This window comes from Podarcis tiliguerta (assembly GCF_965153285.1).
Source record: "Podarcis tiliguerta genome assembly, chromosome: 6".
Lineage (NCBI taxonomy): Eukaryota > Metazoa > Chordata > Lepidosauria > Squamata > Lacertidae > Podarcis > Podarcis tiliguerta.
Window position 1 is genome coordinate 8,372,001 of NC_139539.1, and position 18,691 is coordinate 8,390,691.

General features: G+C 44.3%; 2 protein-coding genes across 4 annotated transcripts in view; one reads left to right on the top strand and one right to left on the bottom strand.

Annotated features, from left to right (window-relative positions):
- Window positions 1-1,525, top strand: part of PTK6 (protein tyrosine kinase 6) — a 736,207-nt gene extending 734,682 nt beyond the window's left edge. For both annotated transcript variants that reach the window (XM_083447494.1, XM_083447495.1), the window contains exon 11: window positions 899-1,525. The gene's annotated coding sequence lies outside the window, so the exon portion shown is untranslated. The remainder of the gene's footprint in view (window positions 1-898) is intronic.
- Window positions 1-18,691, bottom strand: part of LOC310680624 (DEP domain-containing mTOR-interacting protein-like) — a 42,282-nt gene that overhangs the window by 14,452 nt on the left and 9,139 nt on the right. For both annotated transcript variants that reach the window (XM_083447536.1, XM_083447535.1), the window contains exons 2-4: window positions 15,799-15,977; window positions 8,120-8,243; window positions 3,470-3,648 (exon numbers count right to left, since the gene is read on the bottom strand). In XM_083447536.1, the coding sequence (XP_083303662.1) occupies window positions 3,470-3,648; window positions 8,120-8,243; window positions 15,799-15,977 (482 nt within the window). The remainder of the gene's footprint in view (window positions 1-3,469; window positions 3,649-8,119; window positions 8,244-15,798; window positions 15,978-18,691) is intronic.

The following is an 18,691-nucleotide window of genomic DNA, read 5'->3' on the forward strand; positions in this document are numbered from 1 at the left end:
TACACTTATACCAAAGGTAGAGACTCAGAAACACCAACTCAAAGACTACCGCCCAATATCATTACTTAATGTGGATTACAAAATTTTTGCAGATATTCTGGCTAGAAGATTCAAGAAGGTTTTAATAGAGGAGATTCATAAGGACCAAGCAGGCTTTCTCCCAGGAAGACATTTATCAGATAATGTAAGGAATATAATAGACATTCTGGAATTTTTACAAGAAAAAATAAATACTAAGGCGGTTCTAATATTTGTGGATGCGGAGAAGGCCTTCGATAATATTTCTTGGAGTTTTATGAAGAAAAATCTCCAAAGTATGGGGGTAGGTCAGGAATTTGAAAATGGTATAGGTGCAATCTATTCTGAACAAAAAGCTAAGTTAATTGTAAACAGTGTAATCACTGAGGAGTTCAGAATAGAGAAAGGTACGCGACAAGGTTGCCCAATTTCTCCTTTGCTGTTTATATCAGTCCTGGAGGTGTTGCTGAATATGATTAGAAAGGACCAATTGGTCAGAGGGATTCAGGTCGGAGCTAAACAATATAAATTAAGAGCATTTGCAGATGACCTAGTTCTGACATTACAGGAGCCAGAATCCAGTGTGAAAAGAGCCTTAGAACTGATCCAAGAGTTTGGTCGACTGGCAGGGTTTAAATTGAACAAAACAAAAACCAAAGTTTTGACAAAGAATCTAACAGAAATTGAGAAAGAAAGATTTCAGAATGAGACAGGATTGGCAGTAGTGAAAAAAGTGAAATATTTGGGTATTACTATGACTGCGAAAAATGGAAATTTATATAAAGACAATTATGAGAAAAGTTGGTCGGAGATAAAGAAAGATCTAGATATATGGTCTAATTTGAAACTCTCCTTAATGGGTCGTATTGCTGTGATAAAGATGAATGTATTGCCAAGAATGTTGTTTTTGTTTCAGACACTGCAAATTATAGATAAGATTGATTGTTTCAAGAGGTGGCAAAGAGATATATCCAGATTTGTCTGGCAGGGCAAAAAGCCAAGGATAAAATTTAAAATATTGACCGACGCAAAAGAAAGAGGGGGCTTTGCCCTGCCAGACCTGAAACTTTATTATGAGGCGGCAGCCTTTTGTTGGTTAAAAGAATGGCTACTTCTTGAAAACACTGACATGTTGGATCTAGAAGGATTTAACAATGTTTTTGGTTGGCATGCATATCTATGGTATGACAAGGTTAAAGTGCATAGAATGTTTAAAATCCACATTGTTAGGAATGCATTGTTTAAAGTTTGGATGAGGTATAAAGACTTGCTTGAAACCAAGACCCCAAGGTGGTTGTCCCCAATGGAAGCAAAAGCACTAAAAAAGCTCAATATGGAGGCAAACTGGCCAAAATATTGGGAGATTTTAGAACAAGATGGAGACAAATTGAAACTACAGAGTTTTGATAAATTAAAAAGTAAAGTCCGAGATTGGCTCCATTATCATCAAATAATGGAAGCATTTAAAATGGATAGAAAAATTGGCTTCCAGGTGGAAAAATCAAAATTGGAGACAGAATTGTTAGAACCCAAAACTAAGATTTTGTCAAGAATGTATAACTTGCTACTAAAATGGAATACACAGGATGAGGAAGTGAAATCAGTGATGATTAAATGGGCACAAGACTTGGGCCATAATATAATGTTTGCTGACTGGGAACGGTTATGGACCACCGGTATAAAATTTACGGCATCTAATGCCCTAAGAGAGAATGTAATGAAAATGATATATAGGTGGTACATGACACCAGTCAAGCTTGCGAAAATTTACCATTTGCCCGATAATAAGTGTTGGAAATGTAAAGAAGTTGAAGGCACATTCTTTCACCTTTGGTGGACGTGCCCTAAGATTAAGGCATTCTGGGAGATGATTTATAATGAGCTGAAAAAAGTGTTTAAATACACATTTTCGAAGAAGCCAGAAGCCTTTCTCCTGGGCATGGTTGGCCAACAGGTGCACAAGAAAGATAGGATTTTCTTTATGTATGCTACAGCAGCAGCAAGAATACTTATTGCACAGTATTGGAAGACAGAAGAATTACCCACTCTGGAAGAATGGCAGATGAAAGTCATCGACTACATGGAATCAGCAGAAATGACCGGCAGGATTAGAGACCAGGGAGAAGAGACGGTGAGGGAAGATTGGAGGAAATTTAAAGACTATTTACAGAAATACTGCAAGATAACGAACATTTGAAGATATCGGACTGAAGGTGACTGGTTTTTAGCAAGAAAGGTGAACAGAAAAAGATCTAAAATCTAGACTGAAGGAAATATAATTATGGGATATGGATTTAAGATGATGAGAAATTTAAATTATGATAGAGGGAAAGAATTTGCAGACAGAACATTTGATTTGGAATACAGAGTAGGGAGGTTGGGGGAAGTCGCAGAAACAAGTAAATGCAAGGTCATTATGAAGATAAAAAGGGTATTTTTTTTTTTAATTTTCTCTATTTTTATTGTTTATTACTGTTGTTTTTGTGTTTTATGTTTGTGTATTTTTTCTGTGTTATGTGTTGTTTATGTTGTTCTTTATTGTTTATGTAAAACTTAATAAATATTTATAAAAAAAAAAAAAAAAAACAGAATTAGCCTCCACAGTCACTTACGGACTCACTTTTAAAACTGTGTTCATGGAAGACAATCTTACTTGGCTACGAGAGATCGCCAAAGAAGAAGATGTTCCTAATTGTGCATTTTTAAAATCAGTTCTAACTTTGTGCTTTTATGTGCTTGCAAAGCTCCCTTTGAAAAAAAAGTTTTTGAAAAGAAGGCTGGAACTTAACCAAGAATGGAAAATATCACAGCTTTTCTTCCTTTTCTTAGCTACACTCTTTTGCGCTCTGCCCCTTCTCTAGTCTTTGGTTCCTGTTGGCCATGCTCTCTTCCAGTTTCTAGCCAAGAGCCAGGATAATTCCCCTTCCCCCTCCCAACTCCTCCTCATCTGACAGCTGCTGCTTTTGCAGTCTTCCCGCCCAACTTCTTATTCCTTCCTTCCATCTCTCACAGCCTCCAGTGCACCACTGATACCTCCAATGTATAGGGGAAGAACCTCAATTTGGCCACAACATCCTGCTTTGTATTCCTGATTCCTGTATTCCTCTTGTTCTAAGAGGAGGCTGGAGATCTTCCCCCCTGGTGTATCCCACCATGTGTGTTGCTTTGGCCAATTTAGAGAGTGCTAGCTTCTAGGCCAGTCTTTCTCAACCTGTGGTTCCCCAGATGTTGTTGGACTACAACTCCCATCACCCCTAGCTAGCAAGGCCAGAGCTCAGGGATGAGGGGAGTTGTAGTCCAACAACATCTGGGGACCCACAGGTTGAGAGCCACTGTTCTAGGCGATATGCTCTTTGGCGCTTCCAGCTATCCTAGGCATATCCTTTGCCCCTAACCAGCCCAGCAGGTAACAACCCGATACCCTCCTTTTCTGCAATCTCCTTCTTCATACCATGCTGGATAATCCCATGTTCAAGGAGGACTTGGCAAAGCTCAGCGGCTTCTTTCCGGTTTGCTGCCTCTCCTTCCTGGACCAACCAGTCGATCATTTCACAGGCCAGAAAAGTCCTTTGGTACTTCACCGAGTTTTCCTCTCTGACTTTCAGGATCGAGTCCTCTACGCTGATCAGCCTAGGATCAAGAAGGCGAATGGCAAAGGAACAAGGTGAGCAGATCAGCATATGCAGCCATTGCCATTTTAACACTTGCTAATATTGTATATTTGAATGAGGGTGAAAGAGGAGAGCGCAAAATATGGTCTGAAGCTCAACTTCAAAAAAAGCTAAGATTGTGGCCACTGGTCCCATCACCTCCAGGCAAACAGAAGGGGAAGAAATAGAGGCAGTGAGAGATTTTACTTTCTTGGACTCCATGATCACTGCAGATGGTGACAGCAGTCACGAAATTAAAAGACGCCTGCTTCTTGGGAGAAAAGCAATGACAAACCCAGACAGCATCTTAAAAAGCAGAGACATCACCTTGTCAACAAAGGTCTGTATAGTTAAAGCTATGGTTTTCCCAGTAGTGATGTATGGAAGTGAGAGCTGGACCATAAAGAAGGCTGATCGCCAAAGAATTGATGCTTTTGAATTATAGTGCTAGAGGAAACTCTTGAGAGTCCCATGGACTGCAAGAAGATCAAACCTATCCATTCTGAAGGAAATCAGCCCTGAGTGCTCACTGGAAGGACAGATCCTGAAGCTGAGGCTCCAATACTTTGGCCACCTCATGAGAAGAGAAGACTCCCTGGAAAAGACCCTGATGTTGGGAAAGATGGAGGGCACAAGGAGAAGGGGATGAAAGGATGAGATGGCTGGACAGTGTTCTCGAGGCTACCAGCATGAGTTTGACCAAACTGCGGGAGGCAGTGGAAGACAGGAGTGCCTGGCGTGCTCTGGTCCATGGGGTCACGAAGAGTTGGACACAACTAACCAACTGTTGTTGTTTTTAAAAAGGTAAAGGAGCCCTGGATGGTTAAGTCCAGTCAAATGTGACTATGAGGTTGTGGCGCTCATCTGGCTTTCAGGCCAAGGGAGCCGGCGTTTGTCCACAGACAGCTTTCCAGGTCATGTGGCCAGCAGGACTAAACCGCTTCTGCCGCAATGGGACACCGTGACGGAAACCAGAGCAGCTCATGGAAACATTTACCTTCCTGCCTCAGTGGTACCTATTTATCTACTTGCACTTTGACATGCTTTTGAACTGCTAGGTTGGCAGGAGCAGGGACCGAGCAACGGGAGCTCACCCCGTCATGGGGATTCAAACCGCCGACCTTCTGATCGGCAAGCCCAAGAGGCTCAGTGGTTTAGACCACAGTGCCACCCACGTCCTGGGTTTCTTACAAGCATTTTCTTGGCTACTGTGAGAACTGGAAGCTGGAATAGATGGGCTGTTGGCTCCAATGGGCTCTTCTTATGTTCTTACGCTATGTCTGTAAGAGTGCAGCCGACATAACATAAGAAGGCATTTGAAACATAATATAAGAAGACATTTGAAACGGATCTCCTGGCTGTCTCCTCTTCTGTCTCATTCTGTCTCATTCTGATCACAGGAATCAGCTATAAGCACTCTCCTGTCGGGCATTATCCATACGTCAAAAAGATTAAAGGTGAAATTCAATCTCGACTCGTACGATTTATGAAATCAAGCTGTTGACAAACACTTTTCATCTCTGAAGAGGGAGGTGGTAGAAATCCTGGCGGGCCTGAAAGCACCAATTCCCGACAAGCGCTCAAAAATTCAGTCTCCAGCGCCCCCAGTTTGAGCCTTTTTTAGCTGCAATAAACCTGCATTTTGTGTGCAGAAGAACTTAAATACCCCCAGAACCACAAGAGGGCGTGCTGGGCCTATGGAATATAACTAACGGCTGATTATTCTCCCAAACTGCAGCGAAACAAAGCTTCTGCTCAGCTCTAGACTGTGGCTGTTTTATGGGAAGCATCCAAGCACAGACTGGGAATTTAGGTCCGTGCAATTAAAGTGGATTAAAGCACCCTGCCACCTTGTCACAACAAATCCATTTTCCCTTTTAAAATATGTGCTCTGTGATGTTATGAATGTGATGGGGAATAGCTCTGAACGGTATGGGATGGAGGAATAATGAATGGAATGATGTATTTGCACAAACAAATCAGGAGAAATGCTCATTGCAGTATAATCTCCCTGCAGGCAACTCAGAGGGAATGCTAAATAAAAACGGACATTCAGCATTCAGATGTGGAGGTTATTGCATTAGTTTTCCTTATTATAAGGCTAGCCACTATTATCTCAAATTCTCACATTCCTTTTACACTGCATTAAGGCACTGTGATATACTGCCATGCTGTGCTCATTTTTGAATGGCGGGAGAGAACTGTATGCCGAAAGCACCCGAAATGTTGCCGTGCAAAATTAGAGCAAAACTTCTGCGACTTTCTGGGCTAAGGAGTTTGCAAATGGCTTTTCTTCCGGAAGCAAAGGACATGGAAAAGTGTGCTAAGCTTCTTCCGGCTTCCACTAGTTTTCCAGAAGTTGCCCTTATGTTGCATGAATGATCACGCGAAACTTGGAAATTATCAGGTAAGGAAACATTGTGAAAATAAAGTGCTGTCTGAAGGCAGCCAGAGTCTAACCTTTGCTTTGTGCAAGCGAATCAGGATGAATGCCCAATAAGCAGGCAGGAAATTGGGGGCCTTTATTCAAAGAAACAAGGTAGCTCAGGAGGCTAGGCCTAGAAAACACAGCAACTCTTCTTGGTAGAACTTGCCCCTATGAAGATTCACAGATGCCTAAGTCTCCTTCTCTCCTTCCCAAGCAATCTGAGACTCTGTCATTGAGCAGCACTTTTCATACCTCTTCTGGTTCTGAGAGACCGGGGGTGGGGGGAGCTTGTTGCTGTGCAGAAAGCAGTCTATAGATATTGGAATTAATTGATTAAAATATTGTTATAGACTGGGGGACACTCGCCCCCCCCAAAAAACCCCCTAGAAATGAATAAACACTAGGATTTTTATTAACTGGGATATGGATTAAAGTACAGTGGTACCTCACAAGACGAATGCCTCACAAGATGAAAAACTCGCAGAACGAAAGAGTTTTTCATTTTCTGAGTTGCTTCGCAAGACGGATTTCCCTATGGGCTTGCTTCGCAAGACGAAAACGTCTTGCGCCTTTTTTTTAAAGCCGTCAATGCATTCCTATGGGAAACCGTCAATACACAGTGGTGCTTTGCAAGACGAAAAAATTCACAAGACGAAAAAACTCGCAGAACGAATTAATTTCGTCTTGCGAGGCACCACTGTACAAGCTGCAGAGATGTGCCAGGCAGGGAATTCCTGGGCTGGCTTACACAAACCAGCCTGTCTGGCATAGTGAAGAGCAAACCTGTTAACGTGGCAAAAGGTTTGATGGGCCATCGGGAGGAAATATTTGGGCCTGGGGATTGACATGTTACCAACGTGATGGGGTGTATGGTTGAGGGGAGAGGGAAAGGGTTTCTAGGAGGAAGAAGCAGGAAGAAGAGTTGAGATGGCTGGGGAAACCAAGCCAGATGGGCAGGAAACAAACAAACAAACAAATAAAATTATTATTATTATTATTATTATTATTATTATTATTATTATTATTATTATATCCATCTTTAGGGGAGGCTGGCTGCAGGGCTGGCTATAGAAATGCCTTGGACTCCAGGGTTGCACTGCTATGGAGAATAATAATAATAATAATAATAATAATAATAATAATAGTAGTAGTAAATTATTTCTACCCCACGCATCTCTGGGCGGCTTCCAACAAAAGGTTTAAAATACAAGATCCTCTTGAAAGGACTATACTCAGTAAGATCTGAGCTCCCTCCATGTAGACTGAAGGTGTAAAGTAAAGGTAAAGGGACCCCTGACCATTAGGTCCAGTCATGACTGACTCTGGGGTTGCGGCGCTCATCTTGCTTTATTGGCCGAGGGAGCCGACGTACAGCTTCCGGGTCATGTGGCCAGCATGACTAAGCCGCATCTGGCTTAAATAAACCATATTTCTTAAAGCCATAACAGTCTCTGCCGCAATTTCAGTTCTGCAAAGGAGCACAGACCCTGTGTGGGGGCCTGAGATCCCACAGTACCACCACTCGCAGAGAGAGGGGCAGGCACCTGACTCATAGCTGTCAACTTTTCCCTTTTCTTGTGAGGAATCCTATTCAGAATAAGGCAATTTCCCTTAAAAAAGGGGAAACGTTGACAGCTATGACCTGACTTTTGTACCAATATGAAAACTCCAAACAAGTGGCAGGCAGAGAATCAGTGGGGGCACCCTTGAGAGCATGAACAGCAAAGGAAGATAAGAGACTGTGCAGTGGTACCTCGGGTTAAGTACTTAATTCGTTCCGGAGGTCCGTACTTAACTTGAAACGGTTCTTAACCTGAAGCACCACTTTAGCTAATGGGGCCTCCTGCTCCCGCTGCGCCGCTGGAGCACAATTTCTGTTCTCATCCTGAAGCAACGTTCTTAACCTGAAGCACTATTTCTGGGTTAGCAGAGTCTGTAACCTGAAGCGTATGTAACCCGAGGTACCACTGTACTGCCAAAAAGCCTTATGCCCCGTGACCCTGGACAAAGGGACTCCACGTACGTCTCATAGAGGCTCTGGCCCCTCATGAACACCTTCACGTCTTTGTTGAGAGGAAAGGTCCCGTCGTCCTTGCGGAAGCGATACAGCAGCTTGGCGTCCTTGTAGTCGAAATGCTCATCGCACACTGAAAGGAGTTCAAGGCAAAGATCAGCAACCTCTGACATGTAATTTATGTTTTCTGTCCAAGCCTATGAAGGCTAGCATAACACAGATGGGGGGGGGGGGACCTCAAGGTTACTATGAAACATTTCTTCCCTTCGCTTCTTTGCAAAATCAGGTTTGCCACCAACTATCTGTAGCCAAATATCGCCACTTACTGTGTTGAAAGGCCAGATCATATTGAATATTGCAAAAGCCGACTCCTAGAATCATAGAATCATAGAGTTGGAAGAGACCACAAGGGCCATCGAGTCCAACCCCCTGCCAAGCAGGAAACACCATCAGAGCACTCCTGACATATGGTTGTCAAGCCTCTGCTTAAAGACCTCCAAAGAAGGAGACTCCACCACACTCCTTGGCAGCAAATTCCACTGTCAAACAGCTCTTACTGTCAGGAAGTTCTTCCTAATGTTTAGGTGGAATCTTCTTTCTTGTAGTTTGGATCTATTGCTCCGTGTCCGCTTCTCTGGAGCAGCAGAAAACAACCTTTCTCCCTCCTCTATGTGACATCCTTTTATATATTTGAACATGGCTATCATATCACCCCTTAACCTCCTCTTCTCCAGGCTAAACATGCCCAGCTCCCTTAGCCGTTCCTCCTAAGGCATCGTTTCCAGGCCTTTGACCATTTTGGTTGCCCTCCTCTGGACACGTTCCAGTTTGTCAGTGTCCTTCTTGAACTGTGGTGCCCAGAACTGGACACAGTACTCCAGGTGAGGTCTGACCAGAGCAGAATACAGTGGCACTATTACTTCCCTTGATCTAGATGCTATACTCCTACTTTTTAGCTGCCGCGTCACACTGTTGGCTCATGACTCCTAGATCCTTTTCACATGTACTGCTCTCAAGCCAGGTGTCACCCATCTTGTATTTGTGCCTCTTGTATTTTTTGCCCAAGTGCAATACTTTACATTTCTCCCTGTTAAAATTCATCTTGTTTGTTTTTGCCCAGTTCTCTAATCTGTCAAGGTCGTTTTGAAGTGTGATCCTGTCCTCTGGGGTGTTAGCCACCCCTCCCAGTTTGGTGTCATCTGCAGTTTGGTGTCATCCTAGAGGAAGGGAGCCCCGCAGAACTGGACCCAATAAAGAGAGATGCCCAGTGTCCTATCAGCCAAGGTGGTCAAGTCATTGGTCCTCTGGAGAAACCACATTTTACAGGTATGGACCAACTGCAGCGTGTCCAGAGGATGCTGCCCAGAATAGTGAGGGGTTTCAGAAATCAAGTCCTAGAATCATAGAATTGTGGAGTTGGAAGGTACCCCAAACTTCATCTAGCCCAGCCCCCTGCAATGCAGGAATATCAGCTAAAGCAGCCATGACAAATGGCCACCCAACCTCTGCTTTAAAACCTCCAATGTAGGAGAGTCCCAGTGAAGTCCATTCCATTGTCAAACCGCTCTGTCAGAAAACTCTTCCTTATGTTGAGCTGGAATCTCCTTTCTTGTAACTTGAATGTATTCGTTTGAGTCCTATCCTCCAGAGCAGGAGAAAAGATGCTTGCTGCTTCTTCCACGTGACAGCCCTTGAGATATTGGAAGATGAAATGTTTCAAAAAGAATAACCTTGTGAAGTGAAAGGGTAAGAAGGAGGGATTTATATCTACATGCTAGGATAGAGATGATAAGGAAAACAGGAAGACACAATGAGAGATAAAGGAGGTTCTGTGGGATTGGTGGTAGTCAATGTTTGTTTTTCTTTTTAGTGTTTACATTATTAACTTGTAAGATATGGATTTTTTGTGTTTTTGTGTTTTTGAATGTTGGTTTTTTTGTGTTTTTTGTGTTTTTGAATGTTGGTTTTTGTGTTTTGTTACTTTTCGATATTTTTCGTGTTGTTGTTGTGTGGAAAATACTTGTTATGTACTGAAGTTCTCACCCTGGGCCAGCAGGTGGATACTGTAGATAGTTTTCACTCAGGTCCACATATGCAAATCAGGGATTGAAAGTGACATTCAGTGATTGGATAGTTACAGAAAGTGGTTACTGTTGCGTTGTAGTGGAGCTCTATATAAGCAGGCTGGCTGAACCCTTCAGTTCAGTTCTGTTCCGGCCTGTGAATAAACAAGAGCTGTTTGAAGAATCACTGTGTCGTCTGATATGTTCACCCACAACTTAACAATACCAATAAAATTTATAATAAGTTGGGGGGGGGGAGGAAATAAATAAAGGTTTTGTAACTTTAAAAAAAAGAGAAAAAAGAAATGTTTCAAAAAGCTGAGGCTGCTTAGCCAGGAGAAGAAGAGAAGGCTAATAGGGGACCTGGCAAGCACTATCACAGAGAAGATGTAGCAGAGTTGCTCTCTCCAGAAGGCAGGACTAGAACCACTGCATGCAAACTGCTAGAAAGGAGATTTCTTGGTGGAATGACAGGATAAAGTTTTGAATGGCAAGAGCTGCTTGATGTTGGAACAGACAGCTGTGGGAGACGATGAGCTCTCCATCGCTGGAGGTCTTTAAGCCGAGGCAGGGCCCAATTGTACAGCCTCACAGGAGCCATAAATTTGTGCCCTAAAATAGTTACGGTTCCATGCAATTTAGATAACGTTTGGTTCTATTTCTTCATAAAAGTATTTCCACACCACGGTATAAAATATCAAACACTATGGACCACAATGCAAATACCGTATTTTTCGCTGTATAAGACGCACCAGACCATAAGACGCACCTAGTTTTTGGAGGAGGAAAACAAGGGAAAAAATATTCTGAATCCCAGAAGCCAGAACAGCAAGAGGAATCGCTATGCAGTGAAAGCAGCGATCCCTCTTGCTGTTCTGGCTTCTGGGATAGCTGTGCAGCCTGCATTCGCTCCATAAGATGCACACACATTTCCCCTTACTTTTTAGGAGGGAAAAGTGAGTCTTATAGAGCAAAAAATACGGTAATTATGAAAGTGATCGTTTTACTGAATGCACCTATCACAAAACTTTAGTGTACACAGAATTGTGTGCTGTTACACCTGTAATCAAATTGAGTATTTAGATTAATTCTCTTGCAAGGAGTGGGAATAGATGATGTGTGGTCCACATTTCTACCGGGAAACAATGATTAAGATCAAGCACATTCCATTAAGGTGATTACTGACCCTTACTTACAGGCAGGCTCAAAAGAAAATGACTCTGCCTGGCCAATCAAAATGACACAACTCAAGAAAAGCCCTTGTGAGCTAAGCAAAGGATAGTCAAACACAGCAAAAAACGACAGCCTACCATTGCACATTTTGCAGGGGATTATCATGGTGTGATGACGTCACCGATAAGCAGGCCAAAAGGTTATGTTTCTTGACAACGTTCTTTTATTTAATTAAAAGTCTTGGGATTCTTTTGAAACTGCCCGCAGGCTGTGAAAAATTAATAGCAGCTTGCAGGGAGGGGATTCAGATTTGAATGTTAATAATTAACCCAGAACTAATTGCAACTGCATTATAGCACCACAGCAAAGTTTAATTTAATTCAAGGTATGAAAGTCTTTCCCCCAGGCAGCAGATGGCAATGAGCAGAATGTTTGCCTTGCTATGTAATAATTCAGGCAGAGTCAAAATGTTACTCCTTTGGTTGATAGAGTCTCCCATATCAAAAGCTCTTATCTTACTATTGACCCAAATGAGGGCACAACATCTTCAAACTAGCGTCAATTAGAGAACCCACGGATTTCTGTGATTTTCCATTCTGATTACGAAACCCACACATTTTCCTGTTGCTGACAGGGTTCCCAAATAGACAGTGGCCAGATGTGCAATTAAGCCAATTGCGCAGACCATGTTTATTCAGATTCAGACCTGCATCATAATGCTCACAGCAATTTTGATGCTTTTGAATTGGAAATGTGATGGGCAATGAATCCTGTTCTATAAATAAATAGGCATGTGATACGCAGCTACGATTGGGATCCGCATTGCAGAAAACATCGTATCTGCCTCTCTATTCAGTCCTTGAATTTTGGGGTGCAGGAGCTAAGCACCAACCCACACGCCCCAACTCTCCACCCCACTCCCCCAGATTGAAACACACCATGGTCTCTTTGTAGCGCCGCTATAAAAACAGTAGCTAAGGGGGCAATCGTGAAAGGGAAGTGGACCAGGCTCCCTTTGACCCTACTGGAATTCAAGCAACTGCATCCGTTGCCCAACATGCAAGTTACCGGATTTTTTGCTCTATAAGATGCACCAGACCACAAGACGCACCTAGTTTTTGGAGGAGGAAAACAAGGGGGGGGGGGAAATTCTGAATCTCAGAAGCCAGAACAGCAAGAGGGATCCCTGCGCAGTGAAAGCAGCAATCACTCTTGCTGTTCTGGCTTCTGGGATAGCTGTGCAGCCTGCATTCGCTCCATAGGACGCACACAACATTTCCCCTTACTTTTTAGGAGGGAAAAAGGGAGTCTTATAGAGCAAAAAATATGGTAATCCACAGAAAGGAAAATTTTGCACATCTCTAGCTAGCACCAGCAATCAGCTCATATGTGTGGTGCTTCGAGACAGTGCACACATTCTGATCCACAAGCAAGCAAAGATGCTTTGAAATGTGAGGCCTGTGTCAAGCATACTTGCCACTATAAGTCTTTCGCATTGAAGTCAGGCCCAGCTCACTAGCTTGCAGAACCTGGCTAGTTTGATCAAATCAAAGCTTTTTGCAACACCTCAACTCCCCACCAAGTAAATTAAGAAGACCTTTGCTAAGTCGGAGCTGCGAGATAGTCCTAGGCAGGGCCGGATTTAGGTATAATGAGGCTCTGCTTTTCCTTAAGATATCCCTATTTACACTGGAGAAATGTTGGAAGAAATGGAGTTAAGCGAAATCCTGAACCAAGGAGATAAGTAACAACACAACCTTTAGAAGACATCTGAAGGTAGCCCTGTGTATGGAAGCTTTTTAATGTTTTATTATGTTTTCATTTATGTTGGAAGCCACCCAGAGTGGCTGGGGCAACCCAGTCCGATGGGTGGGGTATAAATAATAAAATTATGATGGTGATGGAATAGGATGTCCCTGTTTTCATTGGAGAAATGTTGGAGGGTATGCTGAAGCACAGGGATGCAGGTGGCGCTGTGGGTTAAACCACAGAGCCTAGGACTTGCCGATCAGAAAGTGGGTAGTTCGAATCCCCATGACGGGGTGAGCTCCCATTGCTCGGTCCCTGTTCCTGCCAACCTAGCAGTTCGAAAGCACGTCAAAGTGCAAGTAGATAAATAGGTACCACTCTGGCAGGACCTAATGGTCAGGGGTCCCTTTACCTTTTTTATGCTGAAGCACGTGCACTGTTTCCCCCCCATGCTCAATTTATTTGTGTGTTTTTTTGAGGGTCCATCAATGTTGCGCTCAATCTTTGCAGGATGGATTTTCAGGTGGACACACATATGCCACGTAAACATGGAAATTTCCCAACCCGGCATCCCAGTTTGGCATGAAGTTCTCCTTTCCCTGCCCCCCCCACCTCCCCATCCAAGGTTCTCTGTGCAAGTCAAAACTTGTACCAAGGCCCGTCTCAGACTTTCTGCAAAAATCACACCGGCAGCCTCGGTATATTTTGACTGCTGACAACTCCAGGCTGCAAGTGAGACAGACACAGACTCGAGCCTTGTGTAGCCGTGCCAGAGGAATGATGCCCAGAGGGGGCTTTGCCAGATAAACCTGAAAGGGGAACATTCATCCAGCGGCAGAGTCCCCACAATGCCTCATGTGAACACCACCCTCTTCTCAATGGCAGGCTTCATCAGGGTGGACTTTGCTGGAGAACCCAAGCCACACCCCTTCTGTCAAGAATGCCGAGCCGCTCTTGGGCAAAGTTCTACCATGAAAATGAAAAAGCCTTCGTGTATTCATGCCCCGCATTCCATCCTTGGTGCATCGCTCACTCCCTTAACTGCTAGAAGACACCAGTTTGCATAGGTGCCAACTCCCTGGGGCCCCCGTGCCCATGCACCCACAAATTTTCCTATGGAGGAGCCAGGCATCCACAAATTTTGGTGCCAACTTGGCTCTGCAACTGTGGGTGCCAGGGGCCGTGGTGCCCTGCAGTGTGCATGGCCCTGGCACAGAAATTTGTGGGTGCCCGGCCCCTTCATGGGGAAATTTGTGGGTGCTCGGGCACCCAGGGAGTTTGCACCTAGGGCCAGGGCCATGCATGCTGCGTGGCACCCATGGCTGTGGGACCAAGCTGGCATTCCTGCCAGCTTGCTACAGTATGCAGTAGTAGATCATCAGCTTATACTGCTGCTGCATCTGTCTCCCTCTTTTATACATAGCAAAAATGAGCAAAGCAATTAAGATGGGGCCCTTAGGAGCTGAAGGTTAGATTACTCTTTCTGCTGAAAATTGTATTGTACATAGCAGCCCTTGAATTTAAAGCTATGAATACTCTGGAACCCAAGCTAATGCATGCTCCAGCGTTCCTCTGTAACCTTCTACTGCACTTTGCTTATCAGGGACTAGTCACTAGTCAATGTGCTAAGCTTTGTGACAATGCATCTGTTAGGAGAATCCATGTGGCAGCGTGTTTAGATTGCTTTTGTAGTATAAACACTAACAACTGGGACACACTGGCCTGCGAGCGCTCCAATTGGAGAACAGCCTTTACTAAAGGTGTCATGGGTTTTGAAGACGCTCGAACTCAGGATGCAAGGGAGGAACATGCTAAGAGGAAGCCACACTTGGCAAATCCACACTGTGATCAACTCCCACTCAGAACCTATGTCCCCACTGTGGAAGGACGTGTGGATCCAGACTTGGCCTCCACAGTCACTTACAGACTCACTGTTAAGACCGTGTTTATGGAAGACAATCTTACTTGGCTACGTGAGAAGAAGAAGAAGAGATTGCTGTACTTAGGGCCAGTAGGGGAGACCTAGTCTCAAATCCCTACTCGTGGAGTTCGCTGAGTTACCATGGATAAGTGTGTACTAGCACTCAACCAACCATTCTACACAGAGTCATTGTGATGATGGGCATATCTAGCTCATAGTCCAAGTAGATCCACTGAAATCAGTCACGATGACTAACTTGACTCCACCACTTTCAATGGGTATGCTCCAAGTATGAAGTCAGCTAGATACTTCCCCATGAGAGGAAGTGGGAGAGCTGTGGAGGCCATCATCAACTTATTGGAGGAAGATAATTGCAGAGAGATGTTCTTGAATCCTCCTCCAAAATGTGTGTGCTGGAAGCCAGCAAAACAGAATCAGCGAAAGAAAGGCTCTCTTGAAGCAATAATCTGTGATCCAAAGGCCAAACGTCTTTGGTCCAAACAATTAGAAAGCCATCGTTCTTCCACTTAAACAGTGGCTTTCGAATTGTTTGGACCAAAGAGGCTTTTGGATCACAGATTATTGGTTCTAGAGATCCTTTCGATGGCAGGTTCCCAAATGGACTTAAAGTTTGTTTAAAGAGTTAACTTGGGCCAGGAATATGAATTCATTTCCACAAGGCAGCTGTTTCAAGGCACCAAATTGAACAGCCACAGGGGAGTGCGCACATGCACTTGAGAAGAGAGTCCTCAAGTGGAATCAGAACTGAGAAGTGCACAAACCGTGATGGATAATATAATGGTCCATGAGCTTCTGCATCAGCCGGATGCCTGTTTCTCGGTCTGGTGCTTCTTTGTGGTCAATCAACCAATCGGTGAGCTCCTTGGCCACAAAGCAATTGGGGTAGGTGCGAAGGTGGTAGCGCCTGTCCTTAATAAGCTTGCCATCGTGGAGTCGAAGCCTGGAAGGGAAACAGAAAACAGGTCAAGAGCTGGATATGGAGAAATGTAAGCTTCTTTGCTTAGTCAGGAATAATCAGATGTGCAAATATAAGATGGGGACACCTGGCTTGACAGCAGGACATATGAAAAGGATCTAGGAGTCTTAGTAGACCACAAACTTAACGTGAGTCAACAGTGTGATGCAACAGCAAACAAAAGCCAATGCTATTCTAGGCTGCATCAACAGAAGTATAGTGTCCATATGAAGGGAAGTAATAATGCCACTGTATTCTGCCTTGGTCAGACAACACCTTGAATACTGTGCCCAGTTTGGGGCATCACAATTTAAGGATATTGACAAGCTGGAACATGTGCAGACGAGGGCAACCTAGGTGATCAAAGAGCTGGAAACCAAGCCTTATGAAGAACAGTTGAGGGAACTGGGTTTTGCCTGGAGAAGACAGATGTGTGATAGCCACCTTCAGATATCTTAAGGGCTATCACATGGAAGAGGGAGTAGGCTTGTTGTATGCTGAGCCAGAGGGTAGGAACCAAATGGATCCCAATCGCAAGAAAGGTGATTCTGACTAAACATTAGGAAGAACTTTCTGATGGTAGGAGCTGTTTGATGGTGGACTGGACTGCTTCAGAAGGTGGTGGGTTTTTAACCCACTGGAGAGTTTTTAAACAGAGGTGGGATGGTGTCAGGCTTCAGGGAATCAACTTCCTCTTCCCTTTGGCAGTAGATGAGCAGAACAAAGAGAAAGGAGTCTTCTTAGCAGTTAGAACTTTAATGATCACAGCGAGAGAACAAAAAATCCATTTCCTAGGAATGAAGGTGCTCCCAATTAAGGGTTCCACCCACTTCCTCCCTAGTCACCCACGTCTCTACCGCATCTTGCAACCTAATCTCGTAACCACTGTGCTTTCTTTGCTGCCACCTTATCTGCTCTTCTTGACCTTGGGCTGAGCAGATGAATGCTTTCCAGAGACAGTGAGTCTTAACTCTCTCTCCCCCAGTGCTTCTTCTCCATCCAGTATTTCCCAGCTTCTGCCTTCTGAACCATGTCCCTCTGCAAACCACCGTTCCAAATCTATACTGTCCTGCTCCTGGGAAGATTCAGGAGGAGGCTCCCACCATTCCTCCTCGGTACAGCCCTCCTCAGCACAGTCCCCGACAGATGGCGACCTGTCTTGGATTCATTAGCTGTGATTCCTTCATTGCAGGGGGTTGGACTAGATGACCCTCAGGACCCCTTCCAACTCTCCAATGCCAGGATTCTACGGTGGAAGTTGGAATATGATGTTTCTGCACTTGAAATCTGAGCGGCAATGTCCTTTTGCTGCTGCTGTGTTAACCCTGGTGGAAACACGTCTGACTGGTCTTTGTTATGATGCCCTCTCCGGGACTCAATTAGTTCTGGCAATCACTAGTGTTGACGGAGGCTTCATATCAAGGTCAACTGTGCTGAAAAAACTATTTTGGCAGTTTCCAAAGGCCGTTCCCCTCCTCCTAACACTTTTCTTGACATTGATCACTGCACTAAACGTTCCTTCCTGACTTGCTCCACTTGCTCAAGGCCTACCCAGCTCTTACTGCCGTTTATTTACTGAGTTTGTTTAGAACACTGGCAGATTGCTTTACTAGTAAATGTTCTCAGACTGATGGAGAAAGGCAACAGGAGGAAGACATTGCAAGGAAATCAAACGCTCACAGTTATAGGGCGGTTTAAAGAAATAGCCGTAAGCCAAGCAGAACCTCAGAGCAGCTCAGAAGACTGAACTATAGAAGAACAATAGGTTTTGACTCTCCCTTCCAAGGATGAGAAAGGGGTCACACATCTCCCCATGGAAGGCTTTTCCAAAGCTCTGGGGATGGAACTGAAAGCTCATGCTCCTTACAGAGGCCAACCTGTTACAAATTACAAGGAAAGAGATCCCAACTAAACATTAGGAAGAAGAACCATTTGGCAGTGGAATAGGCTACAGCGGAAGATGGCAGAATCGCCTTCATGGGAGGTTTTTAAATAATAATAATGATAATAATTTTTTATTTATACCCCGCCCTTCCCGGTTCAGAAAACCGTGCTCAGGGCAGCTAACAATAAACATCACTTAATTGATGCAACAAAAAACAGCATAAAATACAGTATAAAATGTGAATAACAATAAATTCAGAATTCAAAAATCAACTTAGGGGGGAAATCCAGCCAATAAACATTAGATGATCACCAGGGCTAGCTGGCTAAATTAGTCCTATTTGGGCCAGTGAGGAGACCAGGGGAGAATTAGCTGTGGGATCCCAGAGTGGGCAATCTTCATAAAATGGGGAGGGGGAGGGAAGGAAGGGGAATAAAAGATCAGGCTAAGTTCAAATTGAAGGCCAGGCGGAATAGCTCTGTCTTACAGGCCCTGCGGAAGGAAGTTCAATCCTGCAGGGCCCTGGTCTCATGGGACAGAGCATTCCACCAGGTGGGAGCCATCACTGAGAAGGCCCTGACCCCGGTGGAGGATAATCTGACTTCCTTATGGCCCGGGACCTCTAAACTATGATTATTCATGGACCTTAAGGTCCTCTGCGGGACATACCAGGAGAGGCGGTCCCGTAAATGCGAGGGACCTAAGCCACAAATACAGGTTGTATCCAAATACGGGTTGGATGGCACTCTGTTATGGATGCTTTAGTTGAGAGTCCTGCGTTGCAGAGGGTTGGACTAGATGACCCTCAGGGTCC